This window comes from Bos mutus, chromosome 28 (genome assembly GCF_027580195.1).
Source record: "Bos mutus isolate GX-2022 chromosome 28, NWIPB_WYAK_1.1, whole genome shotgun sequence".
In the NCBI taxonomy this organism is placed as follows: domain Eukaryota; kingdom Metazoa; phylum Chordata; class Mammalia; order Artiodactyla; family Bovidae; genus Bos; species Bos mutus.
The window spans coordinates 29,875,336-29,898,516 of NC_091644.1; the positions used below are offsets into that span (position 1 = coordinate 29,875,336).

At 39.0% G+C, this 23,181-nt stretch overlaps 1 protein-coding gene across 1 annotated transcript in view; it reads left to right on the forward strand.

The window, feature by feature from the left end:
* The window catches only part of ANK3 (ankyrin 3), a 376,954-nt gene that overhangs the window by 286,002 nt on the left and 67,771 nt on the right, over window positions 1-23,181 (forward strand). The window contains 2 exon segments of the mRNA XM_070364655.1: window positions 2,800-3,024; window positions 5,765-5,919. Coding sequence (XP_070220756.1) covers window positions 2,800-3,024; window positions 5,765-5,919 — 380 coding nt within the window.

The window sequence follows — 23,181 nt, forward strand, 5'->3', positions numbered from 1 at the left end:
AGCCCTAGCTATGTGCTGGGTGCCATGCAGAATATAGAGAAAGAGATTCTTCCAATTTGTCATTAAAATCTTCTAAGCCATGGTTTTTCCATTTGGTTCTGATATTCTCTGTAGCTGGGGTATTTTTATATTGACACTGGTAACCTTCTTACACTACCTTCAGTGTATATATGTATATATATTATATACCTATAATATATATTTCATTTATTTATATATGTATAAATAAATGAAATTTATCACTCAGTTGTGTCTGACTCTTTGAGACCCCATAGACTGTAGCCCGCCAGTCTCCTCTGCCACAGGAATTCTCCAGACAAAAATACTGGTGTGGGTTGCCATGCCTTCCTCCATGGGATCTTCCCAACCCAGGGATCAAACTTAGGTCTCCTGCATTGCAGGTGGATTCTTTACCGTCTGAACCACGAGGGAAGCCCATAATATATATTTCATGTATTTATATATGTATATATTTTTCCGTATTTTTTTTCAATGTTAGTAACCAAATCTGACCTAGGCAATTTCTAAGCACACTTAACAAAATAGTTTTGTTTATTGGTTTATTCAATAAACATTTACTGTGTGCTTATTATGTGTGAGAATCATGCTCAGCTCTACAGGTAGAGCAGTGAACAAGACCAACCTGATCGGAATATTATGTGTGTGAGTGAGAACCAGCTGTTTGTTGCCAGAGTGAGCAAGGTCCTCTCAGTGTAAATACTCCAGTGTTTATTTGTACCAATACAACTGCATTTTCAAACCCAGAGTTTATCTTGAGTCATTTCTCATTCATTCTGTTACTGTTAATCCCAACCACAAGTTCCTTTTTAACTACTAAAAGCTGGGAAAGATCAGATTTTTGTCTTGGACTTCCTTATAATATTGCCACATTGTCTTCAGTACCAGGTAAAAGTGGCTGTTAAGCTTGTACATGTCTAAGGAAATGAAGGCTCCCAGAGTAGCTGCAAGGGAGCCCTGGAACATTCAGCACTGGAGACAGTTCATCTGGACACTTGTACAAGTGAACAAGGATCTTTGTTTTTTAATAGGAGGGAGTTTTGTTTTTTGTTTTGTTCTGTTTTTGAAGGGGTCTGTCTCTTGCCCTCATACTTTGAATATCCCTGTGATTCTAGTCTCTCAAAGTAGATACAATAATATCAAAACATAAAAACCATTCATTAATCCAGAGGAAAATGGCTAAATCCAAAAAGAGCAAAAAGGTATGAAGTTGATGACTTCACTGATGACCACAGTTGGTTCTGAAAATCTGCTGGGCTAAAAGGTGATCCCCATGCACCTGCCTCTCTCCATGGGGATGGTGGGCTGATTTACTCTTTCAAGGTCAAGAAGCATCACTCTTTTGGAAGGAGTCTCCAGCTAAGACCTCCAGGCAGGGTCTGAAATCTATTTGCGGGGATGTTAGAACTGTTTTACAGAAGAGTATACAGTAGCAGATTTTGATGGATGGGATTGTCCACCCCCACACCCACATACACACACCAGATACTGTAGATATTCAGACAGTTTTCTAAATATCAACATTTGGTGCTCTTCCATGAATAAGCATATTTTCATATGTGAGAACCAAAATGTAAAAATATGTGTTTCTGTTCGCCTGTCTGACTTGCACTCTTCATATGTTGGGCTCACTGGTTTATGTTTACTAGAGCGCTTTACAACCCGGTGACAAAGGTGGGAGGAGTCACAGAGGTCTTTTTTTCATGAACATATGATAGGAATCAAGATATTACCCAAAAAAGTTTGAGATTAGCAGATACAAACTATTATGCATTGGGTGGATAAACAACAAGTTGCTACTGTCTAACACAGGGGACTATATTCAGTAACCTGTGATGAATCATAATGGAAAAGAATATGAAAAATAATATATATATGCGTAACTGAATCACTTTGCTGTACAGCAGACATTAACACATTATAATTCAACTATATGCCATAAAAAGTTTTAAAAGATACTACCCAAATATGACAGTTTACATCTTTACATCTTCATAGCTACAAGCACAAGCAGATAAATAGTTTTTCTTCCCTAGCTTTAATGTAGCAGCCAATGACAGAATTATATAGAGATGTTTTCTAAAATGTCAGTTCGTCAATTTTTGCATTTCTGTACAGATACTCAAATGTAGGTTATTTTAAACAGTTTTTAAAGCCAAATTGATACTGAAAAGATTAAATCCCTTTCCATCAAAATTGCCCTAGTAAAACTTAGTCACTTTCTGCTTTTATTCGTTTCTGCTTTGTGGAAATAGTAAAAATTAGAGTGTCGGTATGATTAAATATACATTTATTTTCTGAGTTGTTCACGTTTAAGATGTACTGTGGAGTTTCATCTTAACTGCTGGGGGAAGAGATTCCATAGTCAGCAAATGGCTAAAACCATGTATAGTTACAATGACCCTTAAATATAATTTAAACCACCCACAGCAACCACATACAGTGGTTTTGTTTAGGGGACTTTGTTTTTAAATGCAAGACAGTCCTTTAATAGCCAGCTTTTATTCCAGCTTTGAAACATTCACTATTCCTTTAGTTTGAGCATCGACAGAGTGATTGACTTCTGTTCAGAGGCCATTTGCCACCAAAAATAAATTGTCGTGTTTTACACTTTTGCTCAGTTCACAAGTCAAATGCATGTTTGAGGTATTTACTTCCAGTGTATTCTTAAAGAGAGGGAATGCTAGCTACCTTGTCTGTCACTTTAACATTTAACTTCAGAACTGACTGTGGAGATGGTTTGCATCTCTCCCTGACTCGGCCTCTGATCTTCCTCTGCAGGTTTCTGGTTAGCTTTATGGTGGATGCTCGAGGGGGCTCCATGAGGGGAAGCCGTCACCACGGGATGAGGATTATCATTCCTCCACGCAAGTGTACGGCCCCCACCCGCATCACCTGCCGTTTGGTAAAGAGACATAAACTGGCCAACCCACCCCCCATGGTGGAAGGAGAGGGATTAGCCAGTAGACTGGTAGAAATGGGTCCTGCAGGGGCACAATTTTTAGGGTAAGTCATTTTGTCAATTTTCATCTTGGCCCTTATACTGCATCTTTGATTTTCTTTACCCTTGTCAATTAAATTAAATCTATTGAGTTAACTACTAAATCTATTGAGTTGGACCATTTTGATCGATTATAGCATTGGTGTAGAATCAAAGGTCACAAAGCTATGTAATTCTGTGAAAAGCTGGAAGGCTGGCACTCCCTTAACTCAGTTTGCTGGTCAAAGCTTTTACTAACTGAGAAGCATGTTCTCTGCTCAGTGAGTGCACGGAACCCCAGCAGCCCCCGTGGAAGTCAAGGCACCACTCTGACACGTGACATATTGAATAAATGGCTATTTTGGGTACATGTCTGCTTAATGATAATTTTTGGGGGAAACAATCCATTGTGATCTGGTCCTTTAAGAGAAAAAAATGAATTTATTTTCTGAGGTGGCACTTGGGTGCGAACCAGGCAGGCTCTGTCATGACTGACAGTTTGTTCACAGTTTCCCCTTCTTGTTTCTCTTCCTGCTGCATGGATGTTATTCAGTAAACTGCATCTTCCCACCAATCCTCCCCCTGTAAATGAGGGTGAGAGCTTGGTTAGCCGAATCCTGCAGCTTGGGCCTCAAGGAACAAAATTTATTGGGTAGGATCTTTATAGACAAGATACAGAATGTCTACAATTCTTTTCCATTTTCAATTTTTTTCTATCACACCCATGGTCTTATTCTTGTCTTAATTTTATTTTCAGTTTTTAATGCTTTCAGTTGATGTGTGTCACTGAAAGAAAAAAAAAATTCATAGTGGCTTGACTTAATGTAGCACCCGCTGCGACCTCTCTTGTGCTTTTCAAGCATGTGGAATTCACTGCAAGCATTCTGCTTTCATAACTTTGTGCTTTTGTAAAATTTACTTTCATTTGAAATATTTCAACTGATTATGGTCGTTTTTAAGATAGACTGAAGATCTAATTTTAACCCAGTGTAAGAGAAGGTATTTGCAGACTCTGAATCAACATTTGCTATAAATGATATATATATGTGTGTATATATATATATGTGTGTATATATATATATATATATATATGTGTGTGGAGTTACATTTTTTTAAAGTACTTATGCATACTAAGTAAACTTTATGGACTTTGAGAAGGAAAATCATCAATAAGTAAACTGATTTTGAAAAAAATGTTGGGAATAGAAGATATTTAAAGAAAGCCAAATAGGCAGCAGGTAGAATATTTACTAAAGTTATTAAATTGTTTTGTTTTCTTCTGTTTAAGCTGAATTGTGTTGGTATTCGTCTGTCTGCTTGTCTGTCTGACTGGTGTGTTGGCCTTGGCAGTCTGCATGAAGAAACCTGTTATGAAAACTTATGCTTGGCTTTCACCTTGGTCCCAGACCCTTGTTCATTTCTTCTCTCCAGTATTGTTGAATGTCATACACAAAGCCACATCCCTTAAATATTTACAGGGACAGTATCTGATACATCAACCTGCAAAGATTGTATCTAGTTCTCAAAAAAAAAAAAGAAAAAAGTAATGTCTGATCCAGGTGTGGTTAAAAATATGGTAAACATCTTAATAACTCTTGAAATTACTAACACTGTTAGGAATAGCTGATTCTGCTTTTACCCATCAAAAAATAAATGCATTATAAAAAATCTTTCAAACCCTTAATTTTAGTTAATGATAAGTATTTTGCCAAAAGTAAAAATTTCATACCTATCATCCTATTTTAAGTGAATGCTTTTGTAATAACTCAAATATTAATACATTTTATGTCATTTGGTCATTACAACTACTATCACTTTTTATGCTGTTACCTAGTTAAGCCTGTACCTTCTTTTCCCACTTGTACATAATCACATAGGCTAAGAGGTGAGGTTACATACAACCTCTGTAGGAGAATAATGATACTGTCTACTTAAATGTCATAAAATAAAGCTGCACAATCCAACTACATAAACTGTGTGTGATTGTGGTCTGCTTACTTCCATTCATCTTTTTTAGCATTTATCCTACTTTCAAATTTAACAGAACTATTCCTGTGCTTGATTGGCTAGCTTCAATTTGCAGCCATTTTTTTACATTCTTTTGCAAAAGGACACTGTCAAAGATTAACAGATTGTTATATGACAATTTCAAACCAATAGTGCTTTTTCAGAAAGTTTAATTCCTATGCAGTCCTACAAGAGTGAGGAAATTAAGCTGCCCATTTCGTAACTTAAAAACTAAAGAAACTCTCTTGACTATACAGGCCATAAACGTTATGAAAACTGACCGTTGGAGGGAGTGGATTGTTACATTGATTGTATTCTTACTAAGGGGAAAAAAATCAGCAATCTTTCAAATTTGCAAATTTTCTTTAAAGAAATGACTGTGTCCTTTTAAATCATGAGTGTTTTGTATAATATACCTATTGTGTTCTTAAAAACGGACCAACTTTCTTTCTTATGGTCTATTTTAATAACTTTCAATTCCTCGATTTCTAATGTGTGCCGAATATTTTCCCTCTTTTAAATCAAATGCCTAACATATGATAGGCCCCCAAGAATTGTTTGTGAATGAATGAATGATGGCATGTTTTCAGGCTTCTAATATATTATTTAATTAGCAAATGATTCTGCAGCTTTGAAATCATTCCCAACCTTAGTGGCACCTCTGACTTTCAAATGAATATTGTCAGTGAAACAGTTTAAAAAGTATGAAACCATAAACACATTTCCTTTGATACCAAAATAATGTGGCTTTTTTTCCAGCCCTGTCATAGTGGAAATCCCTCACTTTGGGTCTATGAGAGGCAAGGAGAGAGAGCTCATTGTTCTTCGCAGTGAAAATGGTGAAACGTGGAAGGAGCATCAGTTTGACAGTAAAAATGAAGATTTAACTGAATTACTTAATGGCATGGATGAAGGTAATTACAGTGACTACATGTTTCTATAAATGTCTGTAGGCAGGAATCAAATGAATGACTAGCACTAAAGGAAACAGTGCTCGAATTTCATACATTTGTATTTTAAAGTGGGAATCGGGTTCCTCAGCATTTGTTGTTTTCTACGTATAAGGCATGAAGTTCAATTTCATCTAAAAAACTAACCCTATCCCAATACTAATGTACACATTTCTGATAATTCTCTCAGTCTTAAATCAACTATGTCAATCTTTCCAAAGCTTAAGAAGGTTTTCTAAGTCAAAAATGTGTAAGGAGGGGGTAAAATAATAATGGAAGGTATGCAAAACATGTAGAGCATTTTTAAGAAAATACATTCACTTTTTAAAAACCTGTTATTGGAGTATATTTGATTTACAATGTTGTGTTAGTTTCAGGTGTACAGCAAAGCGAATCAGTTACACATACACATGTGCTGACTCTTTACAATTCTTTCCCCGTATAGGTTATTACAGAGTATCGAGTAGAGTTCCCTGTGCTATACAGTAGGTTCTTATTAGTTATCTATTTTATATATCAGATCAGATCAGATCAGTCGCTCAGTCGTGTCCGACTCTTCGCGACCCCATGAATCGCAGCACGCGAGGCCTCCCTGTCCATCACCAACTCCCGGAGTTCACTCAGACTCATGTCCATTGAGTCGGTGATGCCATCCCGCCATCTCATCCTCTGTCGTCCCCTTCTCCTCCTGCCCCCAATCCCTCCCAGCATCAGAGTCTTTTCCAATGAGTCAACTCTTCACATGAGGTGGCCAAAGTACTGGACTTTCAGCTTCAGCATCATTCCTTCCAAAGAAATCCCAGAGCTGATCTCCTTCAGAATGGACTGGTTGGATCTCTTTGCAGTCCAAGGGACTCTCAAGAGTCTTCTCCAACACCACAGTTCAAAAGCATCAATTCTTCGGCGCTCAGCCTTCTTCACAGTCCAACTCTCACATCCATACATGACTACAGGAAAAACCATAGCCTTTACTAGACGAACCTTTGTTGGCAAAGTAATGTCTCTGCTTTAGAATATGCTATCTAGGTTGGTCATAACTTTCCTTCCAAGGAGTAAGCGTCTTTTAATTTCATGGCTGCAGTCACCATCTGTAGTGATTTTGGAGCCCAGAAAAATAAAGTCTGACACTGTTTCCACTGTTTCCCCATCTATTTCCCATGAAGTGATGGGACCGGATGCCATGATCTTCGTTTTCTGAATGTTGAGCTTTAAGCCAACTTTTTCACTCTGCACTTTCACTTTCATCAAGAGGCTTTTGAGTTCCTCTTCACTTTCTGCCATAAGGGTGGTGTCATCTGCATATCTGAGGTTATTGATATTTCTCCCAGCAATCTTGATTCCGGCTTGTGTTTCTTCCAGCCCAGCGTTTCTCATGATGTCCTCTGCATATAAGTTAAATAAGCAGGGTGACAATATACAGCCTTGACGTACTCCTTTTCCTATTTGGAACCAGTCTGTTGTTCCATGTCCAGTTCTAACTGTTGCTTCCTCACCTGCATACAGATTTCTCAAGAGGCAGGTCAGGTGGTAGTGGTGTATATATGTCCATCCCAGTCTCCCAATTTTCCTTCCCTTCTTTACTCCCTGGAAACCCTAAGTTTGTTTTCTACATTTGTGACTCTATTTCTGTTTTGCAGATAAATTCATTTGTACCATTTTAGACTATATATGTAAGTGATATAATATGATATTTGTCTTTCTCTCTCTGACCTCACTCAGTATGACAATCTCTAGATCCATTCATGTGACTGGAAACAGCATTATTTCATTCCTTTTATGGCTTAGTAATATTCCATTATATATATATATGTATAACATCTTCTTTATCCATTCCTCTGTCGATGGACATTTGGGTTGCTTCCATGTCTTGGCTATGATAAATAGTGCTGCAGTGAACACTGGAGTACATGTATCTTTTCAAATTATTGTTTTCTCCAGGAGTGGGATTGCTGGATCATATGGTAGTGTTTACTTTTTGTTTGGGAAATTATTATTTCCATCCCTTTTCTTTTATCTCAGTCTTCTCCCAGATTTTTCGTATAGATTTTTTATTTCTCCTGGATTCTAATCAGTTTTTTAAAAATGAGGTTCAGGCTAATGATTGGAGTCTTTGTTGCTTCCAGTGTCTTTTTCCTTGATCTGGTAAGACAGGCCTAAAGCAAGCATGTCACCTTCTCATATACACCTTCTTCGGGCTGTCTAACCCTTAGAATCATAGTAGTTTTTCTTAGCAGACATTGTGAATAGACTTGTTTTGAGAGTGGGTACTTGGTATAGTGTTTTCTTTTTAAAATGTTGAAAGAGAGAGAGGTAGAGCAAGCTCACCATAAAGAAAGCTAACCTTTATACTAACTTGCTAGTCCCTACACATCCAGCAACTGCTCTACATAGCGTTTTTACTGGAGATCTAATTCACATACTATAAAATTCACTACCTTCACATTTAATTCACTGGCTTTTAGAAAGCATCTAACATAGGCTCTCCTGGTTGTAAAGTGTGCGTGAAGGAGCGACACAGACTCGAGGGTGTCTGAGGGACGACTGTGGACAAGCTCTTGGATCCCATGAGCCTCTGTTGCTTCTGCAAAGTGGAGATTACCTTCCTCAATTCACAGGGCTGCTGTTAAGAAAAAATAATCATTATGTGAATCACTTTTCAAATACAGCCCTTGTTACTTACTCAGCCCTTGATACATGTCAGCTATTGTATCTGGACATAATTGTCACTATTATATTCATTCCATAGAAAAATATTGTCATACCAAAGGTTTTGTATAAGACATGGTGAATCACAGCCAGCCAAGAATTTTAAAATGTCTTTACAGCAAGGTAAAGGGAATCTAATCATTGTTGAGAGTCTAGCATTCACGAGGCACTGATGAATGCATTTATATATTAAAATTTTAAGTGAAAGCAAGGTAGGTAGTTTTAACCCTACTTTATAGATGAGGGAACTGAAGTTCAAGTAAGTTAAGTAACTTATAAAAAGTTACCCCAACTAAGAAGCAGCACCAGGGTTGAAATCTATTCTACCTGTTTGCAAAAACTTTTAACTATTCCACTTATTTTAGGAACATGTGTCCTGTGGAGAGGAAAATAAACCAAAAAAGAAAAATTCCTGCAAACCTCTAGATTTCAACATTGAGAATAGTCACTTTAAATGTTATACATGGAGCATTTCAAATCCACTTGAACTGTCTCTTCGAAGCTGAGCCTTCTCGTTCTCCCAGAAGCTGCTCAGCGTCAAAAATAAATAAATAAATAAATAAATGTTATACATGTAATAAGTATATAGTAAATATTTATATATAATATTGATATTTATATCCTATACCATATACAACTTCAGATAATTTTTGATGGATGGGAACATGCAGTGGTGATTAAGATTTCTGATTTTTGTTACCTTAATTGATTTTGCAGCATGAAAGTATAGTCATTCTTTTGTATGGAAATTTACAAGAAAACACAATCAAAGGTTTTAAAAAGAATAAATCCTAAAGGAAAGAGCTGAATTAGCATTTTGAAAAGAGTAAAAATATATGGATGATTCAGGCAAAAGAAATGGAGAGAATAAGATAAATGGGTTTTCAAAAAAGGATAGTTTTTGATTGTTTGTTTTAAGGAAAATAAAGTATTAAAATATTTTCATGTATCCAGTATTTCTTAAATGCTGTTGTTGATTACCAGTTTTTTAAAGTAGCATCCTCTACACAAGGATTTTATTTTACTTTTAACCAAGAGCTACCTTGATGATGTAAGCTGCTGAGGGCAGGGTATGTGTCTAAATAATGTTTGAGCCACCAGTACTGGGCACAGTGCTGACTTAGACACCCACCCACTGGGCAGGAGGAGGAACCATCGCATAATATGTAGCTCTAGAGGAAAGTTCACATCAGTCTATTTCTCCTACCCTCAACTTCACTAATGTTAGTCTCCAGGGGAAAAAGTTAAAGGGGAACATTTACCTTGAGGACAGTTCTGAGAAAGTATTTTAGGAAGAATATTGAATATTCTAAGAGAATGTTGTCCAGTGGAATTTTCTATAATGATGGGAATATCCAACAGTAATCACTTGGAGAAGGCAATGGCACCCCATTCCAGTACTCACTAGTAATCACTAGTCACATGTAAATCTTGAGTACCTGAAATGTGACTAGAGCAAGTGAGGAAGGTAATGTTTAATTTTTTTAATTAACTGCAAGCAGCCACCATTGTGGATTCTAAAGTATGTTCTTCATTTTTGAGCACATATTATAGTATATCCTATCAGGCACAAGCGGATTTTTTTTTTTTTTTTAATTTTAAAGTTTCTTGATGGAATGGATTTTTAAGATCTCATGCTGACATGTCTTCATTTTGTTTTCAACAAGCTAATTTTCAAATAGGAAGTCTTCCTATCTTTGCTTAGACAACTGACTCCCCAAACACTACCATACTAAGGGCATCTGTGTGATGTTTTAAAGATACAATGATACAGCCCTCTGTCCTGGATTCTACATGCTATCTTGGAAATAGTGGATAGAGTTGCTTTGCTACATTTTTAAAGACCAGATAAACTCTGGTTCCATTTTAGACAATTAAAAGGAAATGTAAGTACTTCCAAGTTTAAAAAAATCAAGCACTGGAGGCCACAACAGGAAAAATGAGGACTATTATTAAATTTAAAAGTAATAATAATGAAGGAACCAAGACACACATTTTATAACTGAAACTTAATTGATCAGATTTCATACCCAGCTCAAGAACCACCTACCACCACTCTTGTTCTATCCCCAGAGAAACTTCGTTTTTACTGGAACTTCCCTGCCTGAAAATCAGGCAAAAATAAACATGAGTCTGTCTCTAAAAATCTAACCCTTCTTTTTCCTTTAAGGTCCAAGAGTTCTTGTGGGAAGAAAAGCCTGAGGTTTCATGTTATTTTCTACTCTCTCCACTCTGTCCCCTGGATAGCTGTTAATTAGCAAGATAAAAATAGTACATAAAATAAGCCAGTGACCGTCCTTAAAGGAAAAAAAAGATAACTCATCCTGCTGCTACTGCTGCTGCTAAGTCGCTTCAGTCATGTCCAACTCTGTGCGACCCCATAGACAGTAGCTCACCAGGCTCCCCCGTCCCTGGGATTCTCCAGGCAAGAACACTGGAGTGGGTTGCCATTTCCTTCTCCAGTGCATGAAAGTGAAAAGTGAAAGTGAAGTCGCTCAGTCGTGTCTGACTCTTGGCGACCCCATGGACTGCAACCTACCAGGCACCTCCGTCCATGGGATTTTCCAGGCAAGAGTACTGGAGTGGGGTGCCATTGCCTTCTCCGATAACTCATCCTACTATAGCTTTATTTAACCTATTAATTTCCCCAGTTTGTAATCATTAGGCCTTATCTGTCATCTATGGGAAATGAGCCTTGATAATACCTGTCTTATTATAAATGTCTCATTTTAACCCTCTTTTCCATAAATGAATTCTGTTATTTTATAACTAACCTATATTCTACTTTTATAACTAATCCTAGTGTACCCCCTTCTCTGAAAATCTTAAAACCCAAGTGTTTAGAAAGCATCTTAGCCAGTATTTTGATCAGTGATATATATATATATATATGTACTCTTTCTTTTTTACTAAGCAACCCAATTATAAAGATTAGGCTATGGTTCTATAGTATTTTTAAAACTTGCAAAACCTTTCGGTGTGCACAATCAAATTGTAACTCCAGGGAAGTTGGTCAGTCAGTTCAGTCGCTCAGTCGTGTCTGACTCATCGCGACCCCATGGACTGTAGCCCACCAGGCTCCTCTGTCCAAGGAAGGCAAGTCCAAAGAGGAGGGGAACTTGCACAATGGAGTTTGGTCATTAGGGTTATGAACTGCGGATGTCACACAGGCTGGAATTCTCGTCCTGGCTCCACCACTTACTAGCCCTAAGCCTCTCTAACCTCGTAGAGAACTAATGGGGAATGCATGAGCTGAAATATGTAAATTTCATAGCACAATGTCTGACACATGGGAACCACACTCAAAGCTAGCCATACACACAGTTGCCATGTACATTCAGTTGGGCAGGAGAGCAAGCAGGGGCAGAAATCTTGCCTCTTCAACTTGCCAAGTCATGTGCTCTGACACTGGCCTTGAGGTCAAAGGGTCATTTTTATCTTTTTTTTTTTTTCAAAAGTACTGTCTAGTTAGCATGCCATATACTTGGAGGGCTGTGTCCACTTCAAGTGGATGCCCGTTTCCAAATCACACAAGGACACCACCAGGGCTAGTGGAATCCCATCACCACCACCCATTCAGGGAAGAGTAGGTTGACAGATCTAGACTTCCAAAATTTGGACTCTAAAACTAGTTGTTTTTCTGTAATACTCCCTCACCTCTGTATCTTCTCAAATGAAGGATGCCCTATTCAGTCGCTAAGTCATGTCCAACTCTTTGTGACCCCATGCACTGTAGCCTGCCAGGCTCCTCTGTTTTCTCTGCCTCCCAGAGTTTGCCCAGATTGCTCATGTCCACTGAGTCAGGGATGCTATCTAACCATCTCATCCTCTGCCACCCCCCTTCCCCTTCTGTCTTCAGTCTTTCCCAGCATCAGTGTCTTTTCTAGTAAGTCAGCTCTTCACATTGGGTGGCCAAAGTATTGGAGTATGTTTCAGCATCAGTCCTTCCAATGAATATTCAGGGTTGATTCCTTTAGGATTGACTGGTTGGATCTCCTTGCAGTCCAAGGGACTCTTAAGAGTCTTCTCCAACACCACAGTTTGAAAGCATCGATTCTTTGGAGCTCAACCTTGTTTATGGTCCAACTCTCACATCTATACATGACCACTGGAAAAACCATAGCTTTGACTATATGGACCTTTGTCAGCAAAGTGACATCTCTGCTTCTTAATACACTGTTTACATTTGTCGTAGCTTTCCTTCCAAGGAGCAGGTGCCTTTTAATTTCATGGCTACAGTCACCATCTGCAGTGATTTTAAAACCCAAGGAAAAAAAAACTTGTCACTGCTTCCACTTTTTCCTCTTCTATTTGCCATGAACTGATGGGACCAGATGCCATGATCTTAGTTTTTTTTTTTTTTTTTTTTTTTACTGTTGAATTTCAAACCAGTTTTTTCACTCTCCTCTTTCACCATCATCAAGAGGCTCTTTAGTTCCTCTTCACTTTCTGCCATTAGAATGGTATCATCTGCATATCTGAGGTTGTCGATATTTCTCTCAGCAGTCTTGATTCCAGCTTGTGATTCATCCAGCCTGGCGGTTTGCATGATATACTCTGAATATAAGTTAAATAAGCAGGGTGACAATATACAGCCTAGTTGTACTCCTTTCCCAACTTTGAAACAGTCAGTTGTTCCATGTCCAGTTCTAACTGTTGCTTCTTGATCCGCACACAGGTTTCTCAGGAGGCAGCTAAGGGTCTGGTATTCCCATTTTTTTAAGAATTTCCCAAAGTTCGTTGTGATCCACAAATTCAAAGGTTAAGGCTTTAGCATAGTCAGTGAAGCAGAAGTAGATGTTTTTCTGGAATTCCCTTGCTTTCTCTAATCTAACAAATGTTGGCAATTTGATCTCTGGTTCCTCTGCATATTCTAAACCCAGCTTTTACATCTGAAAGTTCTCAGTTCACATACTGCTGAAGCCTAGCTTGAGGAATTTTGAGCATAACCTTAATGTGAAATGAGTGCCATTGTATGGTAGTTTGAACATTCTTTGGCCTTGCCCTTCTTTGGGATTGGAATGAAAACTGACCTTGTCCAGTCCAGTGGCTAGAGGATGCCTATAAACATGCTTTGTGTGCAAGAAAAGGTGACAGAAGTGTCATTTGCTATTTAAGTTTTCCATTATGAATCAAGGTACCCTCTTAATTCTTGTACGATTCCAAAAGACGTGATGTGTATTCAGGAAAGACGGTCACTGCAGAATAAGATGGAAACGAGTTCTTTGTGGCACTAGCAAGCTCAGGAACAAAGGCATCAGTGATTATGCTAGTGAAGCAGGTGTGTTAGCAAAGTTCTACTCAAAGAAGAGGCTAGAATGACACAGAGGACAGTTGCTCTGGGTGTGAAGAACCTGCTGTTACCACTAAGGTATCACGTAGCAGGAGCCACTTTTCTATCTGGCAGCAGACATAAATCTTGCTCTAGCACTTGTTCACTGGTGTTTTCTCGGGAGAGAAAAAGGTACCGCAAAACAAAAGTACTCATTCTGCTCCTGCAAAAGCATCATCTTTCAAGTGCAGCAAATTGAATCCACTTTGAAAGTTTAATTAACACCTTACTTGAATTAAACTAACAAAGTTCAATTCACCATGTTTAAAATTGTGCTTCCGGTGAGAGGGGATATGGGGAGAGGGCTGGATTAGGAGTTTGGGATTAGCAGATACAAGCTACTATATATATAGAATCGGTAAACAACAAGGTCCTACCATATAGTACAGGGAACTATACTCAATACCCCGTAATAGACTCTAATGGAAAAGCATATGAAAAAGAATATATATATCTGTCTGAATCACTGTGATGTACTGCAGAAACTAACACATTAGAAATCAACTAAAGTTCAATAAAATAAATCGAATAAATTCAGACCCCAAAGGGATGGTGTATAGTTTGTGGTTATACTGGACCTGGGAGTAATATTTATTAGTAAAAGAATCCTTCCTCCTTAGAGGTCTTAAGAATTGAAGAGTTTGAGAAATGCTCAGTCCTGGACTGACCAATACAGTAGCCACTAGCTACATGTGGCCAGAGAGTACCTGAAATAGGGCTAATACAAACTGAGATGTGCTGCAAGTATAAATATAAAATATACCAGAGATATGAAGATTTAGTACCCCCCAACATACATCTCATTTATAATTTCTACATTAATTAAATGTTGAGATAGTAACATTTGGGATATACTGAAATAAAGAAAACATACTGTTAAAAATAATTTCTCCTGCTAAGCACTTCAGTTGTGTCCGACTCTGTGCGACCCCAGAGACGGCAGCCCACCAGGCTCCCCCGTCCCTGGGATTCTCCAGGCAAGAACGCTGGAGTGGGTTGCCATTTCCTTCTCCAATGCATGAAAGTGAAAAGTGAAAAGGAAGTCGCTCAGTCGTGCCTGACTCTTAGTGACCCCATGGACTGCAGCCTACCAGGCTCCTCCTATTCCTCTTTAATTTTTTAGTGTGGCTATTAATTTTTTAATTATATATATGGTGTGCATTGTATTTTTTTAGACAGCACTACCATGGACAGTAGTAGATTTTGCTTTATACATAGTAGGTCTTAAATCTATTAGATTTTAAAATCAAAATCATTACTACCTGAATATCAAAAGCATGCTTTGAAGATATGTGAATTTTGCTATTATTTTAAAATCCCAATCACTGTATTGGAACAAAATGTTGCTGAAGTTCTCCAAACAGTATTACAGCACTAGGAAAATATTTCCTCACTTGTTAACACTGCTTAACGTTCAGATGAGAGCAAATAAAATTTTATGGTAATATGTTTTAGATTAAATAATTACATATATTCTTTTCCTATAAATTGAAGTAGGAAAGGAAAATTTATACTAATTATATAGCTTAACAGAAAATAAAATGTTCATAATTTATTGTCTAACTATATCGATCATATTTTAGAAACATGCTTTTCAGTTAAAAATTGCTACTTTGGTTCTTTTCAATTGAACTGATTTTTACTTTATCAACCATGAGACCTAACAGTGATCTTAAATTGTCAAGTTAGATCATAGAATCAGTAGAGCACTGAAAAGTGGAGTATGTAGCTTTATGTTGCACACAGCACCACCTGTTGGAGAAATCTATTACCAATTTTGAAAAATTCTGGAGGAAAAAGTAAAAACTGAACTTAACCAAGTCAGGACTTTGGTTGGAGTGTAAAGAAAAAAAAAAAAAATAGAAAAAGCATGCTAAGAAACTATTAATTGAACCATAACACAACACTAACTTGCTCTCAGTCCATTGCCGTATAAAAGTTACTTTAAATCAATGGAATGATGCCCACCATGCACATAACTGGACCAGAGCAATTCCATCACCCCTGCTAGTCAGGGAATAAAAACAGGACCAAAGCAGATGAGCAGTACCAATGCCAAGTTTTATACACGTCTGTGCGATGGACTTGCTAGCAATTCCATGTCTTAATGAACCATTATTGGGTTCAAAAATGACATCAGACATCCTGTCACAGATGTCAGGTGGGGGCCTCAGCGCCCTCCAGGGACACTGAAGGAGTGTGAGAGACTGGGCCGTATCCTGCAGTGCCTTCGGTGTCGGTATGAATGAGGCCGACTTGCAGGTCTAGGCCCCTCGGAGCACAGTGCACTTCCATGTTTGAGCCACATGCTGAGTTACTGACTGGTGTTTAGCTTTAAGACATTATATCCGATCCTGATTTTGAAGATAGGATTATATTCATTGTTTCTTGTCTGGATATAGTACCAACGGTTAAAAGAAGGGTTGAGGAAAGTTATATAAGGGGGCTAATTGCTTAAAAGGCTTTTTATTTACATAAATAGAAAAGTAATCTAATGTGGAAGAATATTTTTCTAGAAAATAACATGGAGAAGCAGATGCAAAGAATACGAGGCTTCTGCAGTCATAGCAGAAAACCTTAGAATGATTGATTATTCCAGCGTGGCCAAACATGCCCTCCCTGACTTCTCTTCCTCCAGGAAGCATTCCCTAAAGCCCAGTCTAAGTTAGACCCACCTGGTAAATAGTCTACGGCACCTGGCCTGTCTTCTTCTGTAAGCAGCTTTGAACTTTGCTGTCTTCATGGTGGACTGTAAAGCTCATGTGCGCAGAGAATGGCTCTGACTGGTGACAGTCATTATGCCCCACGTACGTAACAGCTCTTAGCAGTGTTGTCTCTTCATCATAATGTGTTGACCGAATGAAGAAATGAATGACTTTTATCCGGGCATGTGCTGCCACTCTCGGTGATACATTTCCTCAGTAATTTAGTGACCCGTATCTAAGAGAGAAAGCAACTTCTAAACGAATGGATGCCACAAATGAGGAGAGGGGGGTCTGGGAAGCAGGAAAAGGGCATGTAATGATTAGAAATTAGTTTTCTAAAAATTAACTTCAAGATACAGGGTCATTAGAAATTATAGGGATTGCTAAACCTGGAGGGAAAACCAAACAGATCTGTCATTGTTTCCAGACATTCTGCATCATTAGCCCTCAATTACTTGTGCAAATCTGAATAACAAAGGTCTCTACCTTGGTGTAAAATAATGCTAATTCAGACAGATGAATAGCAGATGCCAGAATTCAGTGAGTTAAATTACTAAAATTATGGGACCTTTCTGTACAATCTTTGCAACTTCCCATGAATCTAATTTTTCCAAAATAAAAATTGAAAAAGTTCCTACTATGTTTTCTTTGAGGAAGAAGGGTCAAGTTTATAATTTGAGGGTTTTTTCCTGTAACCTCACAGAGGGCTTGTTCCAAAAGCTGCATGTTCAGATGGAGCTGAACTTTAGTTCCAAGAAATGAATGTCTATAATTTTCTGAAATATTTCAGTATATTACAAGTGTGCTATTGCTCCCCATATTCTATGGAAAAAAAAATTTTAGTTCCTCAGTCATGTCTGACTCTGTGATCCCATGGACAGTCGCCTGCCTGGGTTCCTCTATCCATGGAATTCTGCAGGCAAGAATACTGGAGTGGGTAGTCATTCCCTTCTCCATGGGATCTTCCTAACCCAGGGATTGAACCTAGGTCTCCTGAATTGCAGGCAGATTCTTTACTGTCTGAGCCACCAAATTTTATAGCCAGAGTTAAATACTATAAGTTTATCTTTTATTTCCCTCATTTCTCCCAATTTATCTGCTACCTAAAGTTCTGTTATTGGGAAATTTTCTCTTAAAAACTGAATGAGATTAAAATGATAGCAGTTCTGATTTATACACTTATAGAGATGCAAAACAGAAATGGTGTGATTTTTCTTTAAAAGAAATCCAAAGTTAGATCTGCCACAGGCAGGCTCTATGGCTCTCCTCTATCCAAGGTTGTATGACCTTGGAAAGAATATGCAACCTGAGTTATGTCAACAGAGCTGTGCTGGGGGTTTTGTATCATTTATTTGTCATATCTATTGCAGAGGAAAATTTCTTATCCTGATCTTATAAACAAGTAATGTAGGGCTCAGAGTTCAGCAATCTGTCCAAAGTCCAAGCTCACTGGTTTGAGAACTGGATTTTAACCTAAGATACTTGTCTACAAAAACTTTCCACAGACCCATATGAGCTAGCCTGCCCTTTTGAATTCTGATATTCTAAGACTCCATTTTTTTCTCACCACTCATTATTAAATACTCCATTCTTAGAAGAGCAAGCTAAGAGAACATTCACATGACCAGAAATGAAACCCCAGATACAGAAATCATCCTTTGTGAAACCTTTAGCTTGCATTTCTTCTGTAGACTATTCACTCTCAAACCTGCAGATCACAAACAGCCTTTAGAAAACAGATTCCATACAGGAAAGAGAGTCATGGACTCATTTAACCAAGTTATCAAGACATTTATGACATGCATGTAAGAGTGAGGCCAAACTGATCAAGGTGATTGTTTAAATGCTTTAAGAAAAACTTATTTCGTGGGCATGTGATTTCAGTTCTGTTATTTATGGTTCATTGTATTATGACCTTCATAAGCATTCATATTTGCCAAGCATTTTATGATCCTTCTTGCTCCGTTGCAAAATCTCATTTGCAGAGAATGCTGTCACACCTTTTACCAAGAAGGAAACTAAATGAGTTACAAGGTACTTAAGAAATGTATCATTCATCAGCAAGGCAAGAATGCTGGAGAACATTAGCTTCCATTTCTCATTCCACTGTCATCAGAGCTTTCTGCTTCTGGAGTGAGCCAATAAGAAGTCATGTCATCTTTTGGATCAGGGTGTTTGCATATCTATCCACTAAGTGTAAGTCGCTCAGTTGTGTCTGATTCTTTGTGACCCCATGAACTATACAGTCCACGGAATTCTCCAGACCAGAATACTAGAAGCTTCTCCAGGGAAGCTTCCCAACCCAGGTATTGAACCTAGGTTTTCCGCATTGCAGGCCAATTCTTTACCAGCTGAGCCACAGGGAAGCCCAAGAATACTGGAGTGGGTAGCCTATCCCTTCTCCAGGGGATCTTCCCAACCCAGGAGTTGAACCGGGGTCTCCTGCATTGCAGGCGGATTCTTTACCAACTGAGCTATCAGGAAAACCCTGATACCCACTACTCATCCATTTATCATTATCTATTCACTACTCATTATCTATCCACTACTTATCTGTTTATCAACCACTAACCAGTGGTTCAGTGTTAAAGAATCTGCCTGGCAAGCAGGAGATGCAGGTTCGATTCCTAAGGCAGGAAGAGGCCCTGGAGAATGAAATGGCAACCCACTGCCACTCCAGTATTCTTGCCTGGGAAATCCCGTGGACAGAGGAGCCTGGTGGGCTACAGTCCACGGGGTTGCAAAGAGTAGGGCACGACTTAGTAACTAAACAGCAGCGGCAGCAAACCATGTGCTAGCAAGCCCACAAACTGTGTTATATAGTGATTGATGTCCATTGTCTGTGTGGTTTCGTCCCTTCTCCCACCTGGGTCTTAGCTCTAAAGCAGACCAGCTAAGTTAATTTGGGCAAGTCACTTAACCTCTCTGAACTTCAGACACTTACTTCACCAAAATGCTATGTGGGCAAAATAGTAATTGACCTGCCACAAAGTAGACATGCAGTAAGTGTAAATTTTAACCTTCCTCGTGGCCAAACCGATTTCAGAACTCACCTTTCTTTTCCCTTTGATGTCGGTGTATGTAAGAGAGAGAGGGGAAAAAAAAAAAAACTTTACTAGTAACAGATTTAAAAGAGAGGGATTCCAGAGTCCTTTCATTGTGCAGGTATTAGAATCATCCTGAAAAGTAAGAAGATTTTAATATTTTTTATGCCCTTGTCTCCTTTAATTCTATAGCTATGGAGTGGTTTAGTATTTCCTTTTAAAAATCATTTAAAACTAATAGATATTTATTGTTCCCCCATAAGTACCTCTTCTCATATTGAAATGTCCTTGTTTTTCATGGGATCCTGTTGTAATGTTTTTAATAATTTGGGGTCTGGATACTTAAAGACAGATACAGGGCAAGAGTCTACTAAGACTTTGCTTCTCAACTATGTCAAGTCATAAAGTCACCTGAGTTGAGTAGGGAGGTTTCAGGGTCCATCCCTGGGCTCCCAACTCAGAATCTCCATTACAGAAGCCTAGGAGTCTCTGCTATTAACACATAACACTGTGTTATCTCTGATGTGGCCAGTTTGGGGGCACACTGCTCTGGGAGCTAGGTGACAGAGGAATTGCCAACAGCTTTAAAAGAGATTGAGTACAGCACAGAGGGTCCCTGAGCACTGGCAAATCCTAAAAGATGCCAGAAACTGACCATGAAGCTCCTCCATTTACCACTCTTTGCTGCATCTGACAGGTACACCGCACCTAGTTGGAGTTGCCTAGTGCTTCACGCAAGGTAATGTGGCCTAAGTGTGACAAAGTGACCTCCGTTACACAAAGTGGCAGTTCTTCCTAAGCCCACTGCATTTGTTTCCAGGGGCAAAACATCTGTTTCTACCTTGTTGTTTTTCAGTCACTAAATCGTGTCCAACTCTTTGCAACCCGTGGACCGCAGCATGCCAGGCTTCCCTGTCCCTCACTATCTCCCTGAGTTTGTCCAAGATCATGTCCATTGAATCGGCGATGCTATGCAACCATCTCATCCTCTGCTGCCCTCTGTCTTCTGCCTTCAGTCTTTCCCAGCATCAGGGTGTTTTCCAATGAGTCAACTCTTCGCATCAGGTGGCCGAAGTGTTGGAGCTTCTGTTCCAATGAGTATTCACGGTTGATTTCCTTTAGAATTGACTAGTTTGATCTCCATGCTGTCCAAGCTACTGTAACTCCTCACAAATGTACATGCACACACAAACAACACTCAAAAACACGAGCAGCTAAGAAGTACACATTATCACAAGTGCCCAGAAAGATGTCTTACTCCTTCCAGTGGATCCAGACTGACTGGAGTAAGCTTAATACTCACAGGATACACACTTGTTACATTTCAGTTTAGGACATCTGTCTTGTTTGAAGGGTGTAATTTCATGGCAGAGTCCATGTAAATTGCTTGCACTATGTGGAATCATGAGCCATTTCTAAAGGAGGACATAATCATAGCTTTGAGACAGAAGGAAAAAAAGAATCTACTTAGCTGATGGTGATGAGTTGCACAGCAGTTGAAACAAACTATAAGAACTTTCTCAGTTGGAGCAGACATTATGAACTCCTCTGGGAATTCAGACTTTTTAAAATAAGCCAAATCATGGGAAAGGAAATATATCTGCTCTGAATGGAAACTTTTATTCTCTGTCAAGTGCTGAATAGGTGAAAGCTTGCCCGGAATATTTTCCTGAACAAACTCTTGGATTCCTTCTTGTTTTTTCTATAGTAGGCTTTTAAAATTATTATTATTATTTACTTTTGTTTTCTTTTTCTTCACTAGAGACTCAGTATTTAGGTTTTGATAGAGCAGAGGGGAAGGAGATGGTTAAAAAAACAAATGTTGGACCAAGATTCCAGTTCCATCTTTGATCTGGGTTGACCCTGTTTCTCTCCTAGTTAACAGTTAACTTGGTAGTGGTTAATCTGTAAAATGAGAATATGTCACTGATCCAATTACCTAACCATCTGTTTTACCTTTCTACACATTTCTATGTAGAATATGCCATAATCTCAGCCCTGTGTCTAATAGAGGAGGCAGACGCGTTCACAGTGGAGCGATGGTAGGCAGGTACTGTAGGTGTCAGGGGAAACGAAAGGAGGTTTCTGTGAGTAGCAAACAACAAAACAAAAGCAATCCCCTCCCCAAAGTGTAGGGATTGTAGCGATTAAAACCAGCCCAGCATGCAAACCCAAAGGTAACCCTCTCTTATTCCCCACCCTCTCTTCACTTCACCTCCAACTCCAGTTCCCAGTGCGAACAGCGTAGAAGGTTTCTTCTGCAAATTTCTCTTATAAAAGTATACCAACATAGATCATGCTTTTCCTCTAAAAAGGATCATACTATGCATGTTGCTCCACATCTTGTTTCTTTCCTCACTTTACACACATGTCAATCACTACCTGTCTGGCTCCCTCCTTTCCTCGCAGCTCACCTCTAACGCCACCTCCTCAGAGAGGCGTTTCCTGATCCTGCACCCATTAGACTGTACTCCGCCTGCGGCCGTGACTTTAGTTTGCTCTCTGCTGCACCCCTGGTGACTAGACCAGGGCCAGCACACAGTGTGTCCTCAGTAAATCCTTGGGAAATGGATGGATCTGAATCCTCCAGTCACTTGCTGTGGGAGTGAGAGTGTGGATGAACTGATTTATCAAACCAGTGCCCTTACTGATGGGCACACAGGCTCTTTCAAGCTTTAATCGTTGAAGCAATGCTGCTTTGCCTGTGCTTATCAGAGAATGTCTTCCCTGGTGGCTCAGACGGTAAAGCGTCTGCCTACAATGCAGGAGACCTGGGTTCAATCCCTGGGTCGGGACGATCTCCTGGAGAAGGAAATGGCAACCCACGCCAGTATTCTTGCCTGGAATATCCTGAAAATCCCATGGACAGAGGAGCCTGATAGGCTACAGTCCATGAGGTTGCAAAGAGTCGGACACAACTGAGCTACTTCACTTTCATTTCCCCTTTATAAAAGTCAGAAAATGGGATTGCTGGGTCCAGGGATAGATGCATTTTCATTTTGAATAGAAGATGAGCAATTACACTATCAAAAGATTATTGCTATTCACACCCACCAGCAATGACTGAAAACATCTGTTTTCCTCCAATTTTCTCTGAATATTATTGGTTTTTAATCTTACCCGGAGGTGGGTGTAGCAGGAGGTTGAACTGTGTTTGAATTGGTATTTCCATGTAAATTACGAAGATTGAATATTTTAATAGGTTTATTGGCCGTTTTCTGTGAATCGCCTGTTTATAACATTTTGCCCGTTTGTGCTGGTTTCTCTGTCATCTTGTCAACAACTTGTAGCTGCCGTTAGTATTGAGCATATTAATTCTTCATTTGTTGTGTGGCTGTTACCTTTCCCAGCCTACCTTTTGTCATTCGTTTACTATTTTTGCCATAGAAAGCGTTACATTTTTATGCAGTCAAACTGCCTTTTACAAGGAGCTTAGCGC